Source organism: Hippocampus guttulatus, chromosome 7 (genome assembly GCF_054856545.1).
Source record: "Hippocampus guttulatus isolate MCC_2025c chromosome 7, RoL_Hgut_1.0, whole genome shotgun sequence".
Lineage (NCBI taxonomy): Eukaryota > Metazoa > Chordata > Actinopteri > Syngnathiformes > Syngnathidae > Hippocampus > Hippocampus guttulatus.
Window position 1 is genome coordinate 3920924 of NC_141267.1, and position 26240 is coordinate 3947163.

General features: G+C 43.4%; 1 protein-coding gene across 4 annotated transcripts in view; it reads right to left on the reverse strand.

The window, feature by feature from the left end:
* The window catches only part of LOC147202007 (myomegalin-like), a 140929-nt gene that overhangs the window by 110721 nt on the left and 3968 nt on the right, over positions 1 to 26240 (reverse strand). For all 4 annotated transcript variants that reach the window (XM_086115971.1, XM_086115972.1, XM_086115973.1 and 1 more), the window contains exons 2-5: positions 20497 to 20549; positions 20239 to 20306; positions 10983 to 11093; positions 8805 to 8881 (exon numbers count right to left, since the gene is read on the reverse strand). In XM_086115971.1, the coding sequence (XP_085972097.1) occupies positions 8805 to 8881; positions 10983 to 11093; positions 20239 to 20306; positions 20497 to 20506 (266 nt within the window). In that variant the 5' untranslated portion in view covers positions 20507 to 20549. The remainder of the gene's footprint in view (positions 1 to 8804; positions 8882 to 10982; positions 11094 to 20238; positions 20307 to 20496; positions 20550 to 26240) is intronic.

A 26240-nucleotide genomic window follows, 5' to 3' on the forward strand; every position in this document is an offset into this window, starting at 1 on the left:
CCGGTGCTGACACGCTCAGCGGCTTTGTACGTGTGAACGCTCCACACAATTTGCTGCGGTGCAAAATATATCGCAACAAAATACATCGGTGCAGCGCCGGAGCAAATGTGTGCCGTGTGAACACCCCTTTTATCACAGGTTGTCTGTGGGTCAACATCATGTTCCTGAGTAACCTTTTTTAGTCTGAGGTGATGAACTTGAATGCAGGTGCCTCCATGTCGAACAAAAACAACAGCACCATCTTGTCCAATGACTCCTCCTGGCCCTTTCCATCCATGTCCAACCGCTTGTACTAAACCTTGTCACCCAGTTCATACTTATCATCTGTGTGACGCAGCCGTTTCTTGAGTGCTCTCCGTATTCTCTCCGAATATTCCGCTTCAGTTAAGGCCTTTCTCGCTGCATGCAAAGCTGAAATATGCTTTGCAACCCATTCGCTTTTCGTGGTGCCTTCCAGAGCAGGTGCTTTGTCAATTAACACAGAAGGTAAGTTGGGGTTCTCTCCGAATACCAGTTGATGTGGACTGTAGCCATGGACACTTTGCATGCAGTTCTTTGCCATTAGAGCCCAATCCATAGCTGTGCTCCAGTCGCATCCAGTGCTTGTTTTTACTTTCATTATAATCTCAGTTAGTGTTTGATTGTGTCGTTCTAACAACCCATTACTCCAAGGACTGTAGGCAGCTGTTGTCTTTACTTCCATGTTGAAATTCTCAGCCATGTCTCTCACTTCTTCATTGTTGAACTCCCCACCATTGTCATTGAACAGTCTTTTAGGGGGGCCGTGCACACGGATCCAGTCATGAATAAAATGCTTCACTCTCTCAGAAGACTTCTTGGTAGTCAGGACACTTCCTGCACCGAAACGAGTGAACTGTTCAATAATATGTAGGTACCACACTCCTGGCTCGAGCTCATGCAAATCCACAGCAACAGTTTCATTGTATGTTGATGCAAGTGGTAAGCCAACAGCAGGTTTTGGTTTGACACGGCAATATTTCTTACATACCTCACATTGACTTACTACCTTCTGTAGCAGGTTGACACAGCCAGTGTCCTTGTTGCCAGAACTACTTAAGAGTCTTTGCAGCTTGTCAGCAGAGGCATGTCCAAATTGTTTGTGGAGTTTCACTAAAACTCTCATCTTTTCATCGGTTTTCATTTCATCTGTTATTGTCAGTATCTCATCTTCAATAGCTGATATGGGCTCCATGTTGTCATTTATATCGTCACAGTCCAAAATGCTAACACAGTAAAGTCCAGTTTAACAGGCTGCTTGAACATTACTGCACTGTCACGCTCCATGTCCAAAACAGTTCCAGCTCTTTTCAGTGATGCTTGCAGTGATGATTAATCACACTTTGTGTGCCCAATTTTAGCCGGTATCTTCACACTTTTCACCGAATAGACCACTTTTCCATCTCCAAACTTAAATGGTCTGTGACTTGACTTTTCTGTCTCTCTCATCGTATTTGCACTGTTCTTTCCCAACACTGTACGATAGTGTTCAAGCCACTGTTGTCCACACACTTTTCTAGTGCAAAACATTCTGTCATTAGTATTTCTGCATCTGTAGGCAATTCTTCGGTGAGCAGTGTAACATTACACTCATCAATTTCCGTTTTATCATCCTCCGTTATTTTTACATTCTCACTTTTGTGTGGGCAGTCTTTTGCCCAATGAAATGCTGCTCTGTAGCATACACTGTTTCCTGTTTGATGCCCTCCATCCCTGCACTCGCGCCAAATATCCTCTTCAGCGCCGACTTCATATTAGCAAATGTTAAGTCACTGCATGCTGTTAAAGCCAGTTGTCTGTCTGTCATAGCCAAGCACACCGTATCCAACATCCATCCATCCATCCATTTTCCGAACCGCTCGATCCTCACTAGGGTCGCGGGGGGTGCTGGAGCCTATCCCAGCCGTCTCCGGGCAGTAGGCGGGGGACACCCTGAATCAGTTGCCAGCCAATCGCAGGGCACACAGAGACGAACAACCATCCACGCCCACACTCACACCTAGGGACAATCTAGAGCATCCAATCAGCCTGCCACGCATGTTTTTGGAATGTGGGAGGAAACCGGAGCACCCGGAGAAAACCCACGCGTATCCAACATCTTGAAAGGTAAAACAGCGTCGGGCAGCTCCATTTTGTATTTCCGCATACGTGAATATCGCTGTTCAAATTCAATAATATCGTCCGCCATGGACCCGTTCACGTCTTTCACAATCCGGTCAAAATTGGAGTAAGCCTCATACGTTCTGTCCTTTTTCCCTTTTAGGAACAATCCTTCAAGTTTGCCGAATAAGGTGTCCATTCCCGTGTCCTGATTTAAGTCATCAGCGGGAATTTCCATCGCTGTCTCTCGTGCCCTACCTGAAAGCGCCAAAGCCACCGCGAGGGCTTGCTTTTTCTTCTCCAAGTCGGTGACTCTTGTCCAAATTCAGATTTCATTTTTCCAGCTTTCGTAGGGTTTTCCTTCTTCAAAATGTGGCGGGATTCTGTAGTTGCTAACCATCCTCTGCTACCAGTGTTAATCCAAATAATGGTCCACTTGTATGATGGTCGTAGAACTCTTCATTTTGCGACCGCTCACCTAAACCAACAGAAGGATCACCTCACCTCACTCCCCAAAACCCGTGCTATCTTTCCCCTTCCTCTAGGCAACACTGCCCTCTACATTGTAATATTGTAAAGGTTATTACTAAAAATAAAACAACAATGATAACAGAGGAGCAAAGATGAGGATGTTTTTATCGGACGAACATAGTAGTAGGAATGAGTTGCTTCTCCAAAAAAAATGCAGATTGCCCCTGTACGATGAAAATGAGAGGGCCCAAAAGGCAAAAGAAAAAAAAGTCAATCATAGAGCAAGTATCAGTTCAAGAGAGAGATGGTGATGACAGTGATCAAATAATGTGTTGGATAAACCTTGTAAGCCAATAAAAGATAACTACAACACCTTAATCAGGGAGCTCATAGGCCAAGTTGTATTCCTTGTGCAAGCTGTCCAGCATGGTGGGAAAGTAGCTAATGAACACCAAATCAAAGTGGCAGCTGACAATTATAGGAGACCAGCGAGGCAATGGTAGCGTGTGGGCAAGACAAAAGGACTGCAATCACTGTTTTAAGCGCAGTCATGGGCAAGAGGTAGAGGGCAGACAAAGACATGAGGAAATGGGTTGCGGTAATCACAGAGGAGCATGCCATGGCCTCAGAATTTAAGCCCAAAGAAGAGTCAAACTGTAACCCCCTAACGGAACCTGTAAGCACATGTACAGTGAAGTGAAAAACAAATTGTCTACTCATAACACTTAGACACCTTCAAACTTAAATGGTAAATCTCAAGACAAAGATTACTTGGCTCCTGCACACCAAGAATATGTGCATAAATGACAACAATAAATGAAAGCACATGACTTTGCATCCTAAATCCATTCAAAAAACTAGACCAAGAGGAAAAACATACTATGACTGGAGAAGAGGGAAAAGTGCCTTTTCCCAGGTGACAAGGTCCTCGTGAGAAACATGTCAGAACATGGAGGACGAGGAAAGTTGCGCTCAAATTGAGAGAGTCAAGATCTCTCAAAAGGAGACAGTGATTATGAGGTAAAAAACTGAATGTTGCACGGGGAGAGGCAGAATCCTAAATCGTAACATATTAATGCCATGCAACTCCTTACCACTCAAGGTACAGGAAAAAAGCGGAATCTTCATATCCAGCAAGAGAACAGCATCACCAAAGCATCTGATGGAAGCATCAGCAGACTCAGACAGCTCAAATGAGGAAGGATGTTTCTGGGCTCATGGCATGAGGAACCACTAGCACCAAACTGTAGAGCAGGGGTGCAGTGGCGGTTCTGGGGGGGGCAATGGGGGCCAGTGCCCCTGTAGCACCGATTCTGGCCCCCCTGTGGCCCCCCCTCCGAGCGTAGATTACGCAGTCGTGCCGAGTCGCCGACGCGAAAGGCGGAACCAAAGTGCGTGATTTAACATTCTAGTCGGACCCTTTAGTGCGCTGCGCCACTTAAAAATGAGCGGGAAAATGAGAAACAGTCCGCAGAGAAGGAAATTACCACGACACGAGTGCTATTTGCGTGTGTGTGCGTGTGTGTGCGTGTGTGCGCGGTGTGTGGGTGTGTGTGTGTGTGTGCGTGTGTGTGTGTAACTTTTTTAGTCTCCCTTTTTATTTTAATTTTTATTTAACAGGATCAATATATAAGACATTGCCTTTTAAAATTTGGATGATTATATGCATGTAAAAAATCTAGCTTCAGTGTATTTGCAATTTTTGTCCCCGGCAGGCTGGTACCATATCATCCCCTGGCTTGAATATTCTCAACAGATGGACACGGCGTATTGTTACGCTTGCAGACATTTTAGCCCTCCTAATAATGTTTTTCTTCCTCATCACTGTAATGTTATGACTACAATTTCAAAGGCTGAAGAAATAAAAAGTCAAATAAGATTTCAAATCTGTCTTTTTAGCCCTGGGTTGAATGTGCCCCCCCATCAAAACCCCTGGCCCAGCCCGGCCCCCTCAGTGAAATTGATCCAGAACTGCCACTGCAGGGGTGGCCAACCAGTCAGAGACGAAGAGCCAATTTTTTTACTGTGTTACTGCAAAGAGCCGCACGCACGCACGCACGCACGCACGCACGCACGCACACACACACACACACACACACACACACACACACACACACACACACACACACACACACACACACACACACACGCGAGCTGCAGCAGTTACTACTTGGGTCAGCTTGCTACATATTTGACGGGACTGATGATAGGCTGACGTAGTTAGTTCTGTGTATTTAGAGCCGTCGTTTGAATTGCAGCCCCACCGCGGAGGCGTTTTCCACGCTTGTCATGTGAAAGCCCGAGAGCCGCATTGAACCAGCCAAAGAGCCGCATGCGGCTCGCGAGCCGCGGGTTGGCCACCCCTGTAATAGAGCAAAATGTTGCCCCCTCATGACGCATGAAGGTGAACCAAAATTCGGAATGGAGGTTCCAGGTCAAATAGTTTTGGACAATGACCCTCATGAAACCTTCACAACAGGAAATGACAGTCAAGACACACACCATTCAGCCTGAACAATTAGCTCAGGTACATGCAACGGAGGCTTCTGACACACAGCCACACAGGTCACACAAAGAAAGAGGTTTTGAAGTGACATTCACATATGATTCATTCGGCAGCCAGGCAACACACCAACCTGATAATGGTTAATACACTGCGCCTTGGCTATTGCCACAGCTGTCTAGTTTACAGAGGGATTTTAATCCTAATCTTGTTCCTGCAGGATACACCTGAAAAACTACCACATCAACTTTGTGTTTGTGAACTGAGTGGTTACTATTCATCAGTGACAACATGGAACAATGACAACTCTGATTTAAAAAATAATAATAATAATAATGAGGTGAAGTTACGCACGTAATATCATATTTTGTGTTAAAATGTTATTGTCAGAGCAGCCCGGTGATCCAGTGGTTAGCGTGTCGACCTCACAGTGCAGAGGTACCGGGTTCGATTCCAGCTCCGGCCTCCCTGTGTGGAGTTTGCATGTTCTCCGTGGACCTGCGTGGATTTTCTTCGGGTACTCCGGTTTCCTCCCACATTCCAAAAACATGCGTGGCAGGCTGATTGAACACTCTAAATTGTCCCTAGGTGTGAGTGTGAGCACGAATGGTTGTTCGTTTTTGTGTGCCCTGCGATTGGCTGGCAACCGGTTCATGGTGTCCCCCGCCTACTGCCCGAAGACAGCTGGGATAGGCTCCAGCACCCCCCGCGACCCTTGTGAGGATAAGCGGATTGGAAAATGAATGAATGTTATTGTCATGTTTATATCGCTTTGGCTAGGCTAGTTAAGCAAGGGTCACCCATGGCATTGAAATAATGTAAATGAAATAGTTCCGGTGAAGGTACAAGTTTCAATAAGACCTCACAATGGGCCATGGGATTTAAAGTGATATGACTGAATTATTTTGTGTCAAAGCACTACTGGGTATTGTGCTGCTATTACAACTTCTCAGAAGTTAACTATCAATATGTATAAACACAATAGTGTTTGCAAAAACCCAATGTAATGCATTTAAACCCATTCATGCCATTCAACCTTTTTAAAATGGAAGATTGCAATTGTCGACGTGAAACCTCATTAATTTTGGCATCGCGATGAGTGTGATTCGGGCTTGTAGCAAATATGGCTAGTCGCTCCTTAGACCACTTTGCAAGCCTCAAGAAATTTTTGTCATAATCATCAAGATGACAGGGGTGTTCCTAAAAAGGGGGCATGAGTCCCTGTTCGAAGGAGGATGAGGACATCCCCGCATCCCAAAATGCTCACATTCCAAAGAAACGTGACACTTCAGAGGAGCAAAGCGGGAGCTGCAAATCTGAACAGACCATTAAACACTTTAGTGTGAATGCAATTTTGAACGGACATCACGAGATATGGTAACCATGTTTCATGTTGTGTTTCGTGTTGAATCTTGTTCTTCAACTTGCTTTATCGAGATGAATTCGTTTGTGGAAGAGTTACAGCTTTGGATTACTTCTGGTTGATTGATTGAACAATTGTTAGGTTTCACAGAATTACTATATCCATCCATCCATCCATTTTCTGATCCGCTTATCCTCACAGGGGTCGCGGGGCGTGTTGGAGCCTATCCCCCTGCTGTTTTCGGGCAGTAGGCGGGGGATACCCTGAACCAGTTGCCAGCCAATCACAGGGCACACATAGACAAACAACAATTTTAAACCCACACTCACACCTAGGGACAATTTAGAGCGTTCTATTAAGCTGCCATGCATGTTTTTAGAATGTGGGAGGAAACCGGAGTACCTGGAGAAATCCCACATAGGCACGTGGAGAACATGTAATTTCCAAGGAAGGCCGGAGCCAGAATCGAACCCAGCACCTCTGCACTGTGAAGCCGATGCACTACTAAGCAGTTGACCACCACTCACTTTATAATATGCAAAGTAGAATTTTAAAATCTATCACCAACGATGTTGCCTCGATGAACTTCATGCCTGTTTCAATTTTTCCTCATTCGAGTGGGTAGGGAATCGACAAGGCCCCTTGTTTTGACCCAACAACAGGAGTGGCGTGGTTTGATACCACTTTGTGTCCCACACTTCTTTGCCTCTTCTATTTTGGTCCTGCTCTTTTCTCTCCTGGGCGCAGCTAGGCCCTTACTGGGGGGGGGGGGGGGCTCCCGGGGCTCCCTTCGTCCCTAGCCTCAATGTTTCTTTTGTTTCAAGAATCTTTTCTTTTGTTGGTCTCAGGCAGTTATGCTGCAAGCGCAAAGACATTGGCGTACACTATATATGCCCTCGTACTGATGTAAGCTTATGTTATAATATTAATTATTAGCATTTTATGTTTGAGCATCATAGTATTTCATGTTAAGAATATCTAAATTATATTCTGTTGTTTAATAATTGCTTAAACATGTTTTTATGTTGACAGGTTCTGATTGGCTGTTGAAGTAAGAGAAGCAGGAAGTGATTTTAGTTACGAGGAGAGTTGTGTTCTCGAACGTGTTGCGTCTTTTTTTCCCTTTTTATAAAACTGCATTCAAAGGATTCCATCTTTCCTTTTGCCGTTCGTAAAGTAGAGCTATTCACTAAAAACAACAAACCCCTCAACTTACACTGATATTAAGCCAACAAATTTGTGTTTTTATTTAGATTACATTTGGTTTTGTTGACCTCATGTGCCCTTTTTGGCTCCACCTGTTCTCGCCGTCTGTGTCCCTTGTGTTTAACCAACATGCTCCCTTAACCCTTTGTGTTTTGTACAGGTGTTTCTCGTTGTCGCATCACTTTGCTTGTATTTAGTTCCCTGGGTTCTATCGGTCTTTGTTGGTTCAGTGTGAGTGTCTGTGCGCTCCTGTCACGTATTGTTTTCTGTCACAGGTTTTTTTTTTTTTTTTTTTGCTACTTTCGTTCCTTGTGGTTTTTCAGGACTTTGTTCAAGTATTTGAGTGAGTTTTCTCCTGTGTACCCCAGTGTTTTTTTGGGTTTTTTTTAAATGCATTTTGTCCCACTCCTTGCAAAATGTGACAGAATAACCCAACTAAGACTAGATCCCACAGGACAAGAGGCCTGGTCCGACTGCCACTCGTTCCTGTTCCCGGCGATGCTAGTGTTGCGGTCGACCTCCGTTCCTGTTCCCGGCGATGCAAGTGTTGCGGTCGTCCTCTGTTTCTGTTCCCGGTGACGCAAGTGTTCCCCCCGCCCCGTTTCCGCCGAGTCAAGCCATTGTGTTTTGTTCAGGTGTTTCTCATTGTCTCGTCACTTTGCTTGAATTTAGTTCCTTGGGTTCTGTCGGTCTTTGTTGGGTAAGTGTCTGTGTGCTCCTGTCACGTTTTGTTTTCTGTCACAGAATTTTTTTGCTACTTTCGTTCCTTGTGGTTTTTCAGGACGTCAAGTATTTGAGCGAGTTTTCTACTGTGTACCCTGCAAGTGGGTGTTATTTTATTTATTTATTTTGGTTCATACATTTTGTTCAGTCCACGCTCATTCTTTGCTACTCTTTCCACTGAGTTAGTTGTCTTAAGGGAATTGGGAGCAACACATGCTCCCAATTCCCATGTAGAGTTTGAGAATAAACCTGCATTGTGTAGTGTGTGTGTGTACGTGTGCGTATATGTGTGTATGTGAGTGTGCGCGCGCGCTTAAATGAAAGTTTGGGATGCCCAGAGATGGCAAAAGAAATATACGCAACAAATTTATGGCCCCGTGAAGCTGAAACTTAAGTATAAGAAATGTTTGTTCCACTCACGGTACTGTGTCCAGAAGCTTCTTTTTTTCACTGAGCTCATTTTTCAGACTCTCAACTTCCACCTTCAACTGGATGTTCTGGAAGTAATAGAAGACATACGGTATCTTAAGAACTTGTACAAAAGGGACAGGTGAAAAATAGTTCATCAATTCAATAGTCAATAATGTGCCCACTTGACGTGGGAGTGTGCAGACAAATACACGTCAGCTACAGTAACTGCTCCTTTTGATTTGGGATGTGTACAAATACGGAGGTGGTGGATGAAAAAATATTTTTAAAATCATACATCATCAGAGGAAACTTATGCTATCAACTGTTAAAACACAAACTAGTAACATTTTAAATACGGTACTTTATACAAAGTGATATCTGATTAACCAACAGGTTCATTGTTCTGAAAATCATATCAAACACCAACTCATTAAATCAGCTCCCCGAACGCCAACACACAGTAGTGGAGTTAGGGGCCTCGCAGTGTCAATCATTCATTCAGTCATTTTCCGAACCGCTTTATCCTCACGAGGGTCGCGAGGGGTGCTGGAGCCTACCCCAGCTGTCTTCGGGCAATAGGCGGGGGACACCCTGAACCGGTTGCCAGCCAATCGCAGGGCACACAGAGACGAACAACCATTCGTGCTCACACTCACACCTAGGGACAATTTGGAGTGTTCAATCATGCATGTTTTTGGAATGTGGGAGGAAACCGGAGGACCCGGAGAAAACTCACGCCAGCACGGGGAGAACATGCAAACTCCACACAGGAAGGCCGGAGCTGGAATTGAACCCGGTACCTCTGCACTGTGAAGTCGACTAACCACTCGAGTGTCAATCCACAACACAAAATGAGTCCCCTCGTCTCCAGGGAGTTTAGTGCAAACTAAGAATAGCTCTAAATAGTTATTTGGGTTATGAACACCTGCTGTATTAGCACCCCTCGCTGTATGCACCAGCTGTCCCTCCTCCCAAGGTCTCCAACAACTGCCAGAAACAAACTGCCTGCTGTTCTGCACACATCGACTGTACAGAAATGTGTAATGTTTTTACTCGTGCAATGAACTTTCTTACAACTGCATTCTGTGTTTTTACTGACTTCCTTGCAAAAATCTCCACTTGCAATTTTACAAGTATACAGTACATGCCCAGTGTTCTCAGATGCACACAAGCATCAGGTCACTGGCCTGCTAGAATAACATAGTGTGTCATCAGGTCTATCGCTACCAGTGGAAAATAGGTCAGCACAAAATGGAGGGCAATTCAAACAATCTTTCTCTTGGCGGATATGATTTCTTTTTTTTTCTTCTGTTTAACACAACAGAAAAGCCGAACAACTTTGACAAGTTATAATGCAAATTTTACATGTTGATTTTATGATTATAAGAACTTGCTCATTCAATATACTGTATGTTCTGCAAATGCGAAATTAAGTTAACCCTGACATTTAAAAATATTTTATTTGTTTGCTGTCAGAGCCCTTGGCTCAACTCAGTGTGTAATTTGTGGAACAGCACCAGTAACACCAAAACATTGGATACTATATACTCGTACTGTAGCAGGTCATAATCACATGAAGGTTTGTCATGCTGCCAAAACTGGAAAGCAACATCTTATCATTCCATATAAAAAGAGAACTCATCAAATCAAAACATGTCTCTTCAGGATTCAAATTGTTGGATAAGAATCTATTCCCCAAATGACAGCTGTAAATGTTGGTACCAGACCTAAAGTTGTGGCCGCCATTCTTATGGATCTATTTCAATGAGTATAATCATATAAAACACAAATTAGAAACCCATACATTATTATTGTGGATATATAGATCCAATAGGATTTTTCTATACAATATACGACACTGCCAGAGAGAGGCGAGTGTATTTCAGTTTTTAAAACTTGAGTTTTAAGAATTTAAAATGTGAAATATGTATTATGAAAAACAAGCTAATTAGTGGCTGTTTATTTTAAAGCACGTCTTCACACCTAGCATTGTCATAACTTTATATGGACAAACGTACACATTTGAGAAAGAAGAAACATGCAACCGGCAGAATGCAAGAGCGGTTGCAGACCTGCTTTCCACACAAGTTAATGTCAAGTACAAGCCTGATTTGCTGAAAACAGCAATGCTCAGAGAGGGGTGCAAGTCAAGATGTCTGGAGAAATTATTCACACAAATAAACTCACCTTCTTGTGCACGTCATCACTGCTCTGCTCAAACGTCTGCTGGATCTTCTCCTCCAAGAAGTAGATCCGAAGCTTCAGGCTGAAGTTCTCCTTTTTCAGGTCATTTAGATGCTGTGAGATAGTGCGGTAACCATGAAAATTGCAATTAGACCTGACACCAGGCTGATGTACCTGAGGGAGCATTGTACCCCCATTTAGCATAGTATAATAGATGCAAAAGCAAAAAATAAGAAAAAAGAAAAAAAGAAATGCAGAGTTGCTGAAGGATTCCTTCCAACTACACAAATCAGATAGATCTGTGTTTGAAACATTGACCAACTGGAAACACCGAACGTGAGTATGAGCTCCTCTTGGTTTGGATTTGTTTGGGGAGGGTCAGTGCCACTGGACACTGCAAAAAGGAATTTAAGGAGTTGAGCTGGTGGGTGGTGGTTGACATGTTTCCTTTTTTACCCTGAGGAAGTCATTTAAAGAATGCGTCATTCCATTGGGTGAAATTCTGTGAGTGTATGTGGGTCATTCCATAATTTTATTTTTTGTTGTTGTTGTTTTGTTGTTTATTTTGTGCCCCATGAAATTTCAGATAATCTATACACAAAATACAGACAGAAGAAAAGTCAGAGAAAGTACAAAAGCTGTATTTGTGCAATATTGACTCATGCAGTTATGTAAGCTACACCAAATTATATTGTACCTATAGATAATTATAATTATCATATTTTGAAATAAATATAGTAGATAGATCATTTGGAATTTGTCATTTTATATATCACTTGCACGCTGACAACGTGCGGGCACCCCTGTGATAGATGGTTCTGTGAGGTTGTACAGTGGTAGTACGGTCGTACCTTGAGGTATGAGTTAATTTATGACATGAAGACGTTTATAAATCACAACATTTAAAAAATCGAATCAACGTTAACCATTGAAATGAAGAAAAATGCCAATCTATCTACCCTAAACAAACATAAAGCCAATGTTTGTAATGTGTTTTTGATGAGGAAAGTTAATACTATAACTTACAGTACTATATACTACTAATAAAATGTATAATGTCATCCTTTCATCGAGCATACAATTACGACATAATAGAATTTCAAAGAACTGCTGCTCATTTTGGCACGCCTTGACCAGCAGGGGGCAGTATAAGACAGGCATACGGATATACTGTACTGTACAGCGGTATGAAAACGTATTCCCCTTCGAAATATATATATATATATATTTTTTTTTTTTGCTGTTTCCCCACTTTAATGTTTAAGATCAGCAGTGTGTAATAGATCAGACACAGCCTCAGCTCACCTGCGAGACTTGTCACCCCCTGACTGGTACTTGATTTCAATATTTGCTTCAGAATTAATTTTAAGATTTGTTTGTGAGGTTTTAAATGTCTTAATGGTCTTAGGCGGTCATATCTGTCCGATATGCGTTTATCATATAAATCCTAGTGGGCCCTGAGGTCCTTTAATTATTCCAAGGGCAAGAAGAAAAACATACGGAGAGGCTACATTCAACTACTATATTTTGGATCGCGCCTCTGGAACAGCCGACCAGAGGGTTTCAGGACGACAGAGCCTGACGATGCTTTTAAAGCGGTGACCAGATAAGAGTATGGGAGGTGGTTGGAGTTTGCGAAAAATCATATGAAGAGTACAACACAAGAATAAACAGAGACGGTCATCAGCCAGCCATCAGTGTACCAATAATATTGTTAGATTGAGTTGTTGCTATGGGGACAGTTTTGGGTGAGAGAACCGGAAGTGACGTGTGTTCTCCCCGCTGTTACGAGACTGAGTTCCGTACATGTGTACCTGAGCTCTATAATGGATTCCAAAAACAAAAAATCTGTTAAGACTCTGGCTATATGCTCCTTATTTGAAATTTTTGTCTAAAAATCCCCATGGTTCCTTTTTTTCTTCTTTTTTGTTTAAACGTTTGTAATGTGTATGTATTGGTAGCACGTTTGTTTTGTTCTCTGTTTGCTGAGAATTGTATTCTGATTTGTTCAATAAAGATTTAAGTTTAAAAAAAAAAGAGTTCCGTACATGTGCCTCCAGTCTTATGCCAATTAAAGACAAGTAAGCAAGATGCTTTAACCGTCCATACTGTAAGTTGAGTGAGAACAGAACAGAGTGAAACAGTCAGTACGAAGTGACAGCAACCAGTCAGGAGATAAGAAATACACCACAAATGGTACCAGAAAAAGACACAAATTAAACCTTGTTAAAACATAAAGTATAATTAATTTCCTTTTACAATCAACATATTTGACAGAAAAACACCACGCTTTTTTTTCGTGAAAGCATAGCAATTATAACCATTGGATTGTATAATCAATCCAGCGGAGCCACTGATTTACTCACCAAACATTGCTATTAAGATGTTACCATAAAGGTGTCGAGTGTTTGTGTGAGGGGAACATCTATGACCCGTATTGGTTTACATGATATTCACGTCTTCTAAACGTGGGAAAGAGAAAATTGTTGTTTTTGTACATGCACTAATTATTTCAATCTCTGGCAACATGTGTGCAGGTACGGTTTCCCTTCCCTCTGTCCAGACGGTGTCGCTGGTGCACTTTAAAGAAACCTGGCACTGGTGCCTCGTTTACAAAAGCTTTCAAGCAAGAAGAAAAAGGAACGTATATTTGCTTGAGGTGTTTGGTACATAATGTCATCAAGTTTTACTCGGTCATCATATCGCTAAAAAAGATTAATTCAATGACTTTTATAATAATGAAAGATATGCTGCCTGCATACAGATTAAATTGCAAACAAAATAATTTGACCAACCCTTCCTTGCAGCGGGTAGTTTTCAATTACCGGTAATTTGTAAGACTCAGCTCTTCTGAAAACTGCATGATATTTAGCTTTATATTTGTATTGTCTCTAAACACTGGGACGAACCATAATGGCCTTATGTGACATTAAAATAAATGAGACTGTGTACCTTAGGAAAAAAATGTGAAAAATAATGTCTATCCACCCCAATACTTTTACCATACGACTTTATTTAACAACATACTTACATGCAGTAAGAGTGGAAAACCATAATTTGCTGCACATTTCTTACTGATTGGTGCTTGGTTTATGTGTGCGTGACTATTCTGGTTGTCAAGCTGTTACGTATCGATCTGAAGCTGGTGTGGTGAAAGATAAACCATCTGCTGTCAAAATGATACAAGTAAATACACCCCCTTGTTATATATATATATATATATATATATATATATATATATATATATATATATATATATATATATATATATATATACTGGGTTCAATTCCAGCTCCGGCCTCCCTGTGTGGAGTTTGCATGTTCTCCCCGGGCCTGTGTGGGTTTTCTCCGGGTACTCCGGTTTCCTCCCACGTTTCAAAAACATGCAGGGCAGACTGATTGGACACACTAGATTGTCGCTAGGTGTGAGTGTGAGTGCGCATGGTTGTTCGTCTCTGTGTGCCCTGCGATTGGCTGGCAACCGGTTCAGGGTGTCCCCCGCCTACTGCCCGTGGATGGCTGGGATAGGCTCCAGCACCCCCCGCGACCCTAGTGAGGATTAAGCAGTTCGGAAAATGGATGGGGATATATATATGTATATATATATATATATATATATATATACATATATATAAATGGGATATATATACATATATATAAATGACCTCAAATAGCATTTATAGGTTGAACTTTTAAGGTGTTCGAACAATTCAGATTTAGAACAGCCTGTTGGAACCCGCTGTGTTTGTACATTGGGGGTTTCCTGTATTATCATTCAAACCTATGGACAATTTTGAGTCTTATGTTAACCTAAGTTGTATATTTTGGAATGTGTGAGGAAAATCCTTGGAGGTACATGAATACCATGAGCCGAGATTCACACACAGCACCCCTCAACTACGTCCACTGCACTGCCTGACGTAATCACACCGTGATGAAAATGTTCCCTGTTGAATGGATATGTTACGGATGGAACCGACACCAGAAAGAAGCAAAAGACTGAAGACTTAGCTATTGACATTCCTTAATTACTTAACTCTTGACATTTTGTTTTCAATCGCAGTGTCATTAGATTTTGATAAATGGACCTTTGACAGGCTGAGACAATTATTTGTGCCACTTAAGCATTTGCATTTGAGAAGCCCTGATCCGGAACACTCTAATCAACCACACCTTCAGAAAAATATTTAGAGTTTGAAATTTCTATGTATGTTACAAGTAACCTAGTGTAATTATAAATGTTGAAAAGTCAAAATATATATTTTGCCAATGCTGCTCATTTTACATTTTTAAAATTACAAAATCTCTTGTGAAGTATCAAACTTCTGATTTGTATGTAAACTACATAAATTCACAGCCTGTACATACATAATGTTCATACTTAAAAGTGCATATTGTAGCTGAATACACTTTTTCATGCTTTGGAAAGGGAAAGAATGTCCAAACTTCTGATTGGTACTGTACATACAAATCAACAAAAACAAACCTCCTAAGATACAGAGCTCTGTCTTGGTAAAACCTGCCCTCTTCCGCCACCACCATAACTCAATTAATTTCTGATGAACCTTTCATAACACATGACTTTCCAGAAGTGATCGCTGAGACCAAAATAACAGATTAACTAACCTAATTTGTCTTGAGGTTTTAATGGCTAAAATTATTTGCAATCTTCCTCCCTCTATCAATCTAAGTGTGTCTGTGGTCAGCTAGAATTCACATTTGTATGCCACCATGTGCTTTCAATTTCTCCGGTGGACTAATAAAGGCCATTTGAGAAAGAACTACTTCAATTGGGTGATTTTTTTCTTTTTAAACAAAAACCCCATGATTGCAAATTTTCAATGTTTGACATTTATAAATACTTGCCCTGTTCATTTTTTTCTTTTCTAGCAAGCTGAAAGCAGGATATATTCCCTAAACAGATGCAAATGGATGGAGAGCACAAATGCACACGCAGAGGTACAACCTGGATCCAATAATTCAGACAGCTCTATTATGATGATAGAACCAACATATGCTACCGCTGTCAAAAGAAACTTGATGTAAATCTACAGTGGCATAGAAAGGTCAATTAACTTTAATCTGTTCTGTCAGAAAGTGGACACTTTTTTGACATGAGCTTGACGGTTGCCCCTCCTCCATACTTCAAATCTGTACATTTCATTTGGAAAAGAGACTGAACCCCAGATGTTAGAATACAGAAGGAACACTCTTTTAACTCCAGTCCATAATTCTCAGACTGTTCAAATATGTTTGTACTGATTTTCTTTACTGACACACACACACACACACACACACACATACACACACACACACACACACACACACACACACACACACACACACACACACACACACACACACACACACACACACACACATTGCTGAGTGACCAAGTGACCAAAGGTTCAAGTGATTGAATCTTGGCTGCTTTTGTTGCTGTTCTTGCTAATGACACCAGTAAGACCAGTATTATGCTATTGCCCTATTAGTAGCTGTAAACAACAGCAAGACCAACACAAAAAAACAGAAAAGGTCTATGCTGGGTTGTTTTTTTTGTTTTGATTTTTTTTCAGAAGAAGAAATGGTTGCGTCTTATGGACTTGACCATCTCGGGTGGACCACAGACAGTCAGGTAAACTATACGGTTGCTTTGGTCGACGTTGAATATGTTCAAATGATCTGTCAAGTGTGATAAATTTTGTGAAATGGTAATTTGCAGTAGCGTTTTTAGATAATTAAGGTATGATTGAGGTGCCGCAGAAGCGGTATCTATCTTACAGTAAATATAAATAATGGAACCGATATTTTGTCCAGGAAATCAATAATCCCAGACTTTGTACCAGAAATAAAATTATCAACATTTTGATGATATGTGTTAATATTATCAACAGTAAGATGTATTTTATGAATTGACATATACTTGATCATTGGTCTAACAAATAATGGTGACAGATGAAGTATAATTGATACTTGATCCGACAGATCGGGATTCGGGTCATGCTGGAGCATATCCCAGACTTCTTGGGTTAATAGGCTGGGTACACCCTGGACTGGTTCCCAGCCAATCACAGGACACACAAATAGCCATTCACAATCACACCTCTGGCCACTTTAATGTGATAAACTTACGGTGCATGTTTTTGGAATGTTGGAGAAAACCAGAGTACTTGGAGAAAACGCAAACCTCACACAGAACGGCAGGGCCTGGAATTGAACCCAACACCCATTCTGTGAGGCAGATGTGCTCACCCACAGGTGTCAAATTCAAGGCGAAGGGGGCCAGATCCGGCCTGCTACATCATTTTATGTGGCCGCCAAAGCAAATCATGTGTGTCAAGTTGCATGATGCCTGGCATCCCATTGGCTAAGAGGGACCGCTACCGTATGCGTTTATGTGTGTGTAGACAGAGAGATAAGTGTAGATGCAGCGTCGTCGTCATTCACTCCTCGGGCCATAAGCTGTTTGGATAGTTTTACGTAAATGTGAATCACCCAGAAAAAGTCTACACCAGTCGGGTGATCTCCCACTATGCCAGTGTTCCTCAAATAGTGAGGCTCCGTCAAGGGGGGTGCGTTTGACCTCGGGGAACATGCTTTTTTAATTTATTTTTATATTTTTTACTGTCCTAGAATAAAGTGCAGTGGCACCTCCACTACATTAGGGGGCAGTGGCGCTCTCGTTGGCGGAGTTTGCGCAGGGAGCATTCGAAGGGAGGAACTATGACAAGGCGTATGTAGCGCTTGGTTTCACTGTGACCGCACGAGGAAAGATCGACATGCTTACTGTGTCTAAAAATGTTGGTAAGGGACAGCATGAAGCCAAATAAATTAAGGCGTCACTTAAAGACATTACACCCCAATCACGCTGAAAAAAACGCTTGAGTTTTTTCAGCGAAACGTGCCGAATATTGCCAGCAATCATCCCGCTTTGTGACTGCTACTTCAGGAAACGAAAATACAGGTCCCGGCTACATATTGAGCAGGAGCCGAGAGTTGTTGTGTCCTGCTTCAAACCTCGCGTCGAAAAGCTGTGAATTGCAAAATGTGCTCATTGTAGCCATTAATCCAGACGTCATCTTTGATTAAGAAAAATCAGCACAAATGTTTTTATGTACAGTCAAACCTCGGGGGAGTCGGGGGACATTGAGTCCGAATGGACTATGTTCCGCGCCTCTATTGTTGAGCTGGCCAATCTGAGTTGTGGCCGTAAGGTAGTTGGTGCCTGTCGTGGCGGCAACCTCCGTACTCGCTGGTGGACACCAGCAGTAAGGGATACCGTCAAGCTGAAGAAGGAGTCCTATTGGGCCTTTATGGCCTGTGGGACCCCAGAGGCAGCTGACGGGTATCGACTGGCTAAGCGGAACGCAGCTTCGGTGGTCGCAGAGGCAAAAACCCAGGCGTGGGAAGAGTTCGGTGAGGCCATGGAAGCCGACTTCCGGACGGCTTCAAGGAAATTCTGGTCCACCATTCGACGTCTCAGGGAGGGGTAAGCAGTGCACCACTAACACTGTGTACAGTGGGGATGGGGCGCTGCTGACTTCGACTCGGGACGTTGTGAACCGGCAGAGTACTTCGAAGACCTCCTCAAATCCACACACGCCTTCCTCGGAGGAAGCAGAGTCTGAGGACCCTGAGGTGGGCTCTCCTATCTCTGTGGTTGAAGTCACCGATGTGGTTAAAAAGCTCCTTGGTGGCAAGGCCCCAGGGGTGGATGAGATCCGCCCGGAGTTCCCCAAGGCTCTGGATGCTGTGGAACTGTCCTGGTTGACACGCCTCTGCAGCATCGCGTGGTCATCGGGGAGAGTGCCTCTGGATTGGCAGACCGGGGTGGTGGTCCCTCTTTTTAAAAAGGGGGACCGGAGGGTGTGTTCCAACTACGGAGGGATCACACTCCTCAGCCTCCCTGGTAAGGTCTATTCAGGGGTGCTGGAGAGGAGGGTCCATCAGGAAGTCGAGCCTCAGATTGAGGAGGAGCAGTGTGGTTTTCGTCCTGGCCGTGGAACTGTGGACCAGCTCTACACCCTTAGCAGGGTGCTCGAGGGTACGTGGGAACTTGCCCAACCAGTCTACATGTGTTTTGTGGACTTGGAGAAGGCGTTTGACCGTGTCCCTCGGGGAGTTCTGTGGGGGGTGCTTCGGGAGTATGGGGTACCAAGCCCCCTGATACCGGCTGTTTTGAGGGGGTCCGTTTTGGTGGCCTCAGTATTGCATCTCTGCTTTTTGCAGATGATGTGGTACTGTTGGCTCCTTCAAGCAGGGCTCTCCAACTCTCACTGGAGCGTTTCGCAGCCAAGTGTGAAGCGGTTGGGATGAAGACCAGCACCTCCAAATCTGAAACCATGGTCCTCAGTCGGAAAAGGGTGGAATGCCCTCTCCGGGTCCGAGAGGAGATCTTGCCCCAAGTGGAGGAGTTTAAGTATCTTGGGGTCTTGTTCATGAGTGAGGGCAGGAGGGAGCGAGAGATCGACAGGCGGATCGGTGCAGCTTCTGCTGGGATCGATCTACGGCCCAACCCTCATCTATGGTCACGAGCTATGGGTCGTGACCGAAAGAACGAGATCCCGGGTACAAGCGGCCGAAATGAGTTTTCTCCGCAGGGTGTCCGGGCTTTCCCTTAGAGATAAGGTGAGAAGCTCGGTCATCCGGGAGAGGCTCAGAGTAGAGCCGCTTCTCCTCCACATCGAGAGGAGCCAGATGAGGAGGCTTGGGCATCTGATTCGGATGCCTCCTGAACGCCTCCCTGGTGAGGTGTTCCGGGCATGTTCCACTGGCAGGAGACCCCGGGGACGACCCAGGATACACTGGAGAGACCATGTCACCCAGCTGGCATGGGAACGCCTCAGGATCCGCCAGGAAGAGCTCGAAGAAGTGGCTGGGGAGAGGGAAGTCTGGGCTTCCCTCCTAAAGCTGCTGCCGTCACACCTTAAATGCCGGTCCCTGAAAATATTGTCTGACATAAACCGGTCCGTGGGGCAAAAAAGGTTGGGGAGCCCTGAGTTACACCACCATTAACAGAAAAATAACATGTTGTACCTGGACTCCACTAACAGTGTTATTCACACTTTTGAGTTACACACCTATCCAGAGACAACAAAAAAAAACAACAACAACAAAAAACTACATTTTATGAACACCAAATAATGTTGCCTCATTTAACCACCAATGTACCATGGAAATAGAGAGCATAAGCCAAAATGTCACATACAAGTACACTCTTGGTATAAACACAGTTTTGTATCAAAGCTCAGGTTCTTACCCGTTGAAACCCTCTGAGGCAATGCATCTGCACCAGTGGCCCCTTGTCGGTGTCATCACATGAAAACTCTGCCCAGAAAGAAACGTGATGACTTATGATTAAGCTGCCCATAGTGCGAATAAAACATGACTTTGCTAGAAGATACACTGAAGGAAAAAAGCTAAATGAAACAAGAGATTACATTAATTTTAATCTCTTTTGTCAAAGACAGGAAAATATCATATAATTAAGCATGCCTTCAGATATTTGAAGTCTTACCTGTCATCATTTTGATCCTCCTTGGACTCTCCTGTTAGTACCGGCAGCCATATCTGAAACAAAATGTACTTCCTTTACAAACAACCCTTAAAAACACTGATCTGAAGTATATTTTTCATATTGTGTTTAGGTTAGGTTTAGGGAACCCACTTGTAAAATTGCAAAACTCAGAGAATCCATACTCAACAATGAAGAAGGTTTTGCTGTTGAAATGAGAGACAACAGGCACATCCATTCATGCGTGGTGAAACTGAGTCAGCACACGCAACTTACACAGTCATCCCTTAGCAGCACAAAGACCATGAGAATAAATGCAAGAATATGTGCAATCTTTTGTCAAATTGGATTGGAAACAAAGTCTGACAGTGACAATCATGCCACTACTGAACTCAGTCACACTAATTCAGGGGTTCCCATTACATCGATCACGATCGACCAATATCTCGCAGACTGGTCCCAAGTCGATCGCGAGGGGTGTAGAGTAAAAAAAAAAAAACATTCGTGTGTCTCTCGACATGTTAGTAATATTTCTTTTGTGTTAATGCACACTGCACCCTAATCATCGTATCAGTCTCACTTTCACAAAAAGTATTTTAAAAAATAAAATAAAATAAAGCAAGTCACCGGAAGTTGTTAGTGATCAGCAGTCTGCAAGTGCAGCTTGCGATCAGAGCTGTTGTGATATAGCTTTTATTTTTATTATAAAGAATGGCAAGGGCTGAGAGAAGCATTTTAAAACGTTATGTATGAGCTATGATAGTTAACAGGCTGCAAAAGTGTGTCACATGCCTCCGCGTCAGGTCTTCCACTATGGTAGGCAGTGATTTCCTTTTAACAAATTCATAAACTCTTGTCTATTTTTCTGTTTCATTCATTTTAGGTGCCGTTATGGCTGTTGCTCAACATGGCATGCGTGTGTAAAGGCATGCGTAGGCGCGCATGCACGTTAACGGGTCGATCGCGGGAGGCTGGTTGATCGAAAAGCAGGTTTTCGGTCCAAAATGTTTGTGCAACCCCTGCACTAATTCATTAGCTCTACCAAGGATACCTGTATATGTATGTCTTGGTTGTCGGTTCCAATAATTTGCGTGTGTGTGTGTGTGTGTGTGTGTGTGTGTGTGTCAAACAAACTTTGAATGAGAATAAACAAAACAACTTTTTTATTTTCCATCCATTTTCCGAACCGCTTGATCCTCACTAGGGTCGCGGGGGGTGCTGGAGCCTATCCCAGCCGTCTTCGGGCAGTAGGCGGGGACACCCTGAATCAGTTGCCAGCCAATCGCAGTGCACACAGAGACGAACAACCATTCACGCCCACACTCACACCTAGGGACAATTTAGAGCGTCCAATCAGCCTGCCATGCATGTTTTTGGAATGTGGGAGGAAACCGGAGCACCCGGAGAAAACCCACGCAGGCCCGGGGAGAACATGCAAACTCCACACAGGGATGAGCTGGAATTGAACCCGGTACCTCTGCACTGTGAAGCCAACGTGCTAACCACTGGACTACCGGGCCGCCCACTTTTTTATTTATTTATTTTTCAATTTTCCTCTTCACCGCTTGCAGCCAATTTGGCACCAGTACACAAAGTAACCGCAATCAAGTGTTTGGGCACCCCTGGCCTTGTGGACAGAATTCAACGTGGCTACTAAAAGTTTTGCACACTGGGAAAATTGCATAATTTCTCTGAAGAGCCAATGAAGGTATCACACTGCCTGATGTCCATCCATCCATCCATTATCTGAAACCACTTATTTTCACAAGTCGCGGGCGTGCTGGAGCCTATCCCAGCTGTCTTCGGGCATCACCCTCACAATCACACCTAGGCACAATTCCGAGGTTCAATTAACCAACCATGCATGTTTTTGAAATGTGGGAGGAAACCGGAGTACTCTGTGAAAAACCACGCAGACACAGGGAGAACTTGCAAACGACATACAGGAATGCCAGGAATGAAATTGAACCTACAATGCCTGCACTGTGAGGCAAACATGCTGGCCCACAGGTGTCAAACTCATCCTGCATGTTTTCCATCTCTACCTGTTGCAACACAAATGAACAGGATCGATATCAGGCTTCTGCAGAGCTTGCTGATGAGCTGATCATGTAAATCAGGTGTGTTGCAAAAGGGCGAGTTAGAAAACATGCACACACACCCATACACACATGCACACAGACCTCCAACTCCACCCCTCATCCCTCAATTGGTAAATGGTCAGCGAAGAACATGTACCGTATTTTCTGCACTTTAAGGCGCTTCGGAGTATAAGGCGCACCTTCAATGAATGGCCTATTTCAAAACTGTTTTCATATATAGGGCATACCACATTATAAGGCACATAGGGTCAGGCAAAATGATCTGACACATTTGTAGTTTAAATAAAAGGCAAATAAATAAAAGAAACAAAAAAAGTGTTTCTCCCAATCACACCCCTCCAGGTCTCACTGTCAATGCCCACATGAGCATTGAAGTCCCCCAGCAGAACAAGGGAGTCCCAAGCAGGAGTACTCTCCAGCACACCCTCCAAGGACTCCAAAAAGGGTGGGTATGCTGAGCTGCTGTTTGTGCAAATGCACAAACAACAGTTAGGACCCGTCCCCCCACCCGAAGGCGGAGGGAGGCAACCCTCTCGTCTACCGGTGTGAACCCCAATGTACAGGCACTGAGCCGGGGGGCAATGAGCATGCCCACACCTGCTCAGCGCCTCTCACCGTGAGCAACTCCAGAGTGGAAGAGAGTCCAACCCCTCTCGAGAGAACTGGTACCAGAACCCAGGCTGTGTGTGGAGGCAAGTCAGACGATATCCAGTCGGAACTTCTCTGCCTCACACACCAGCTCGGGCTCCTTCCCTGCCAGAGAGGTGACATTCCATGTCCCAAGACCTAGCTTCTGCAGCCGAGGATCGCACCGCCAGGATCCCCACCTGCTCCAGGCGGCAGGGACGCAGGCGCTCCGCCTCCGGGTGAGGCCGCGGACGCGGTCCCACACTGAACCCCCGCAGAAAAAAATGCAACAATTTCTTCAGGTTAAAATAATCTCCATATTTTTATGAGCATGATAAATGTATTTGCACAACGAAATTACGCTGAAACACATAATCAGAGGCCAGACAAAGAGAGATCTTGATGCACATTTGCGTAATTACGAGGAGAAATACTGCAGCCCACAAGGCTTTAAATAGAATAATGCAAATCATATAAATGGGAAAAGATATATGAAATTATTTCTCTAGTCAGCCGCTTAAAAATGATCATCGGTGGCAGCTTTAAGCCCGATGCTGCGCAGCTCAAAACACAGGTAAAATGTGTTCTCTTGTGGCCGCTTGTTTTCAGTTTGACGGAGGAGTCACCTTTTTTATTTACAGTCCGAGTGAGGGGCAAATCAAATGTGCATGGGTCTTTTTGGTTATCTTTTTACGCTGGCTCAGTTCTTCTTGCCGGAGCCTGCACCTTCACACCATCGACTCGTCTATGCCAAGATTACGGGCAGCAGCTCGATTTCCTTCTTTAACTGCCAGAGTGATCGCTGTTAGTTTAAAAGCTGCATCATATGCTTTTTGTATGGTATTCTCCATGTTGATCAGGGTTAGAAGAAAGACTGAAATAAGGAAGTTGTGATTACCGTAATCATACAATTTCATTCAACCCCTGTGTACTACTCATTCATTTTATTGGTTGACTGTTGCCAGGTAACACATTTTTCCCCGCTATGGCAAAAGAGCGGAAGTTGTGATTAGTCATACAATCTCATTGGACCTCAGTGAACTACTCATTCATTTTATTGGTCCATGTTTCTCACGCGATGGGAAAAAATAATTTAAAAGCCGCTTCATATTACACGCCACAGTGTTGAAAGTGTGGGAAAAAAGTAGCGACTTGTAATTTACGGTATATATATCAGTGATGTGTTCCTCGAGCCGGTCCTTGGCCTCGAGGACCGAAGGGCGTTCCTTGGTCCTCGGCCTTGGCCTCGGAGTCAAGTCCTTGGTCCTTGGCCTTGGAGTCAAGTCCTTGGCCTTGGGTTGCCGGTCCTCGGACACAACGAGGGATTAGAGGCTCGAATCCTTCGTCCACAGGTATAAAGTGGGCCAGAGGACCACAAAAATCATAAAGAAATCAAACAAAATCCATCCAGGGAAACCCACGTTGATGACTTTATCTGGCGCTTTAAGAGGGGCAGGGCTGCCACTGACAGTCAGTACAACGTGTAAAGAGCGGCATCACAGTTAGTTTCAATCACGGTTCATTCCGTTCGCAATCGGCAGTTTAAATAGCGTGTAAAGCCTTTCTGTAACAGTGGTGTCTTTTATTTAGTTATTTTTGCACAGTCATCACGTTTGTGCGGTCGCACGAGAATGTTTGTTTGAACCAAGTAATTTGCGTTACAGCTGGAGTCAATAATGCCGGCACTTCACTTTTGGGTTTGGCCGTTGGGATTTGGAGTCCTTTTGCTCGATTCCAGTTATGTTTGCTGAATGCTTTCTCATATTTGGAAGAATGAATATTGAAAATACATAGTTTAAAATCATGGTTGATTTAATTTTTTATTATTATTGTGAAGTTGAAGGTATTAATTAATGTAGTATTAGTGGTAGTGGTAATGATAGTAGTACTCAGAGAATGTTTAGAGATTCAGCCATCTCGTTACCTCTGCGTCCCGCGTCCCAGACGCATAATTTTCCCACGGGACGCACAGTTCCAAATAATGTGCGTTTTTGGGACGCAAGGAAAGTTCTCAGTCAAAACAAATAAACAAGCAAAAAAAAACCTACGGCAAGCCTGAGGATTTCACGGTAACAATCGTTACCGGTCGTGTGTCGTTTCCGTGGCGTCATTTTAACGGAACCGAAAAATAGTTTAACCATAAAAGTGACCGCACACGAGTTGACTGTGTGATCAACGCGATTTCACTGTGCCTGTATGTGTGTTTGTGGTGTGGGTTGGTGTGTGAGTGTGTTTCTTCTAATTTACTTTTGTTTTGTTTTGTTTTGTTTTCAGTTTGGGGGGGGGGGGGGGGGCGGGGTTGCAACAGATAACGTTATGTGCGCATGCGGGTTGCTATTTTAGTCCGCAAATTGAGGAATTGTGCGAATGAAAGTTTGAGATGGCGGCGAAAAAAGACTCACAAAGGTCTACTAATTATGACATTTAAGAAATGCGAATGCCAGTCTGATTTTTCGTATGAATCGTCCAAAGGGCGTATCACAAAACTCACCTGGAACGTATGCACAGAACACGAGAGCAATTATACGACGAGAGGCACGATTACGAGGCAAGTTCGTCATTTGTAGGCTAATCGTTATGAAAAATATTATGAAACAGTATTGGTTATTCTATAATTTACTGGTTGTAGCATGGTAATTTTATGAATAAAACCTTCGTCACAAGGTGTAGTAATGCTAATGTTAACTGTTGGTAGAACTCATGATGACGTGTGTTAAATTCTTTCGTCAAATTGATCGTAGATTACACATGCATCGTCTTGGGAAGAGGATGTCAAGCCACATCAATACTTACCTGTATTAATGATTACCAGTCAATTAATCTTTGCAGTGTGAGATTGGAAAAAATACTCTGATGATGCCACATGAGTAGACCAGTTTTTGATCCATTTATTTTTTGGAATAAACCTGGAGTACACAGCTGCTGATGTAATGTTCATTGTTAATGCATCGTTTTCAAACATTGACCCTTGAAACATTATACTTTTGAGTGTCAGAATTCTTGATTATGAATATCAGT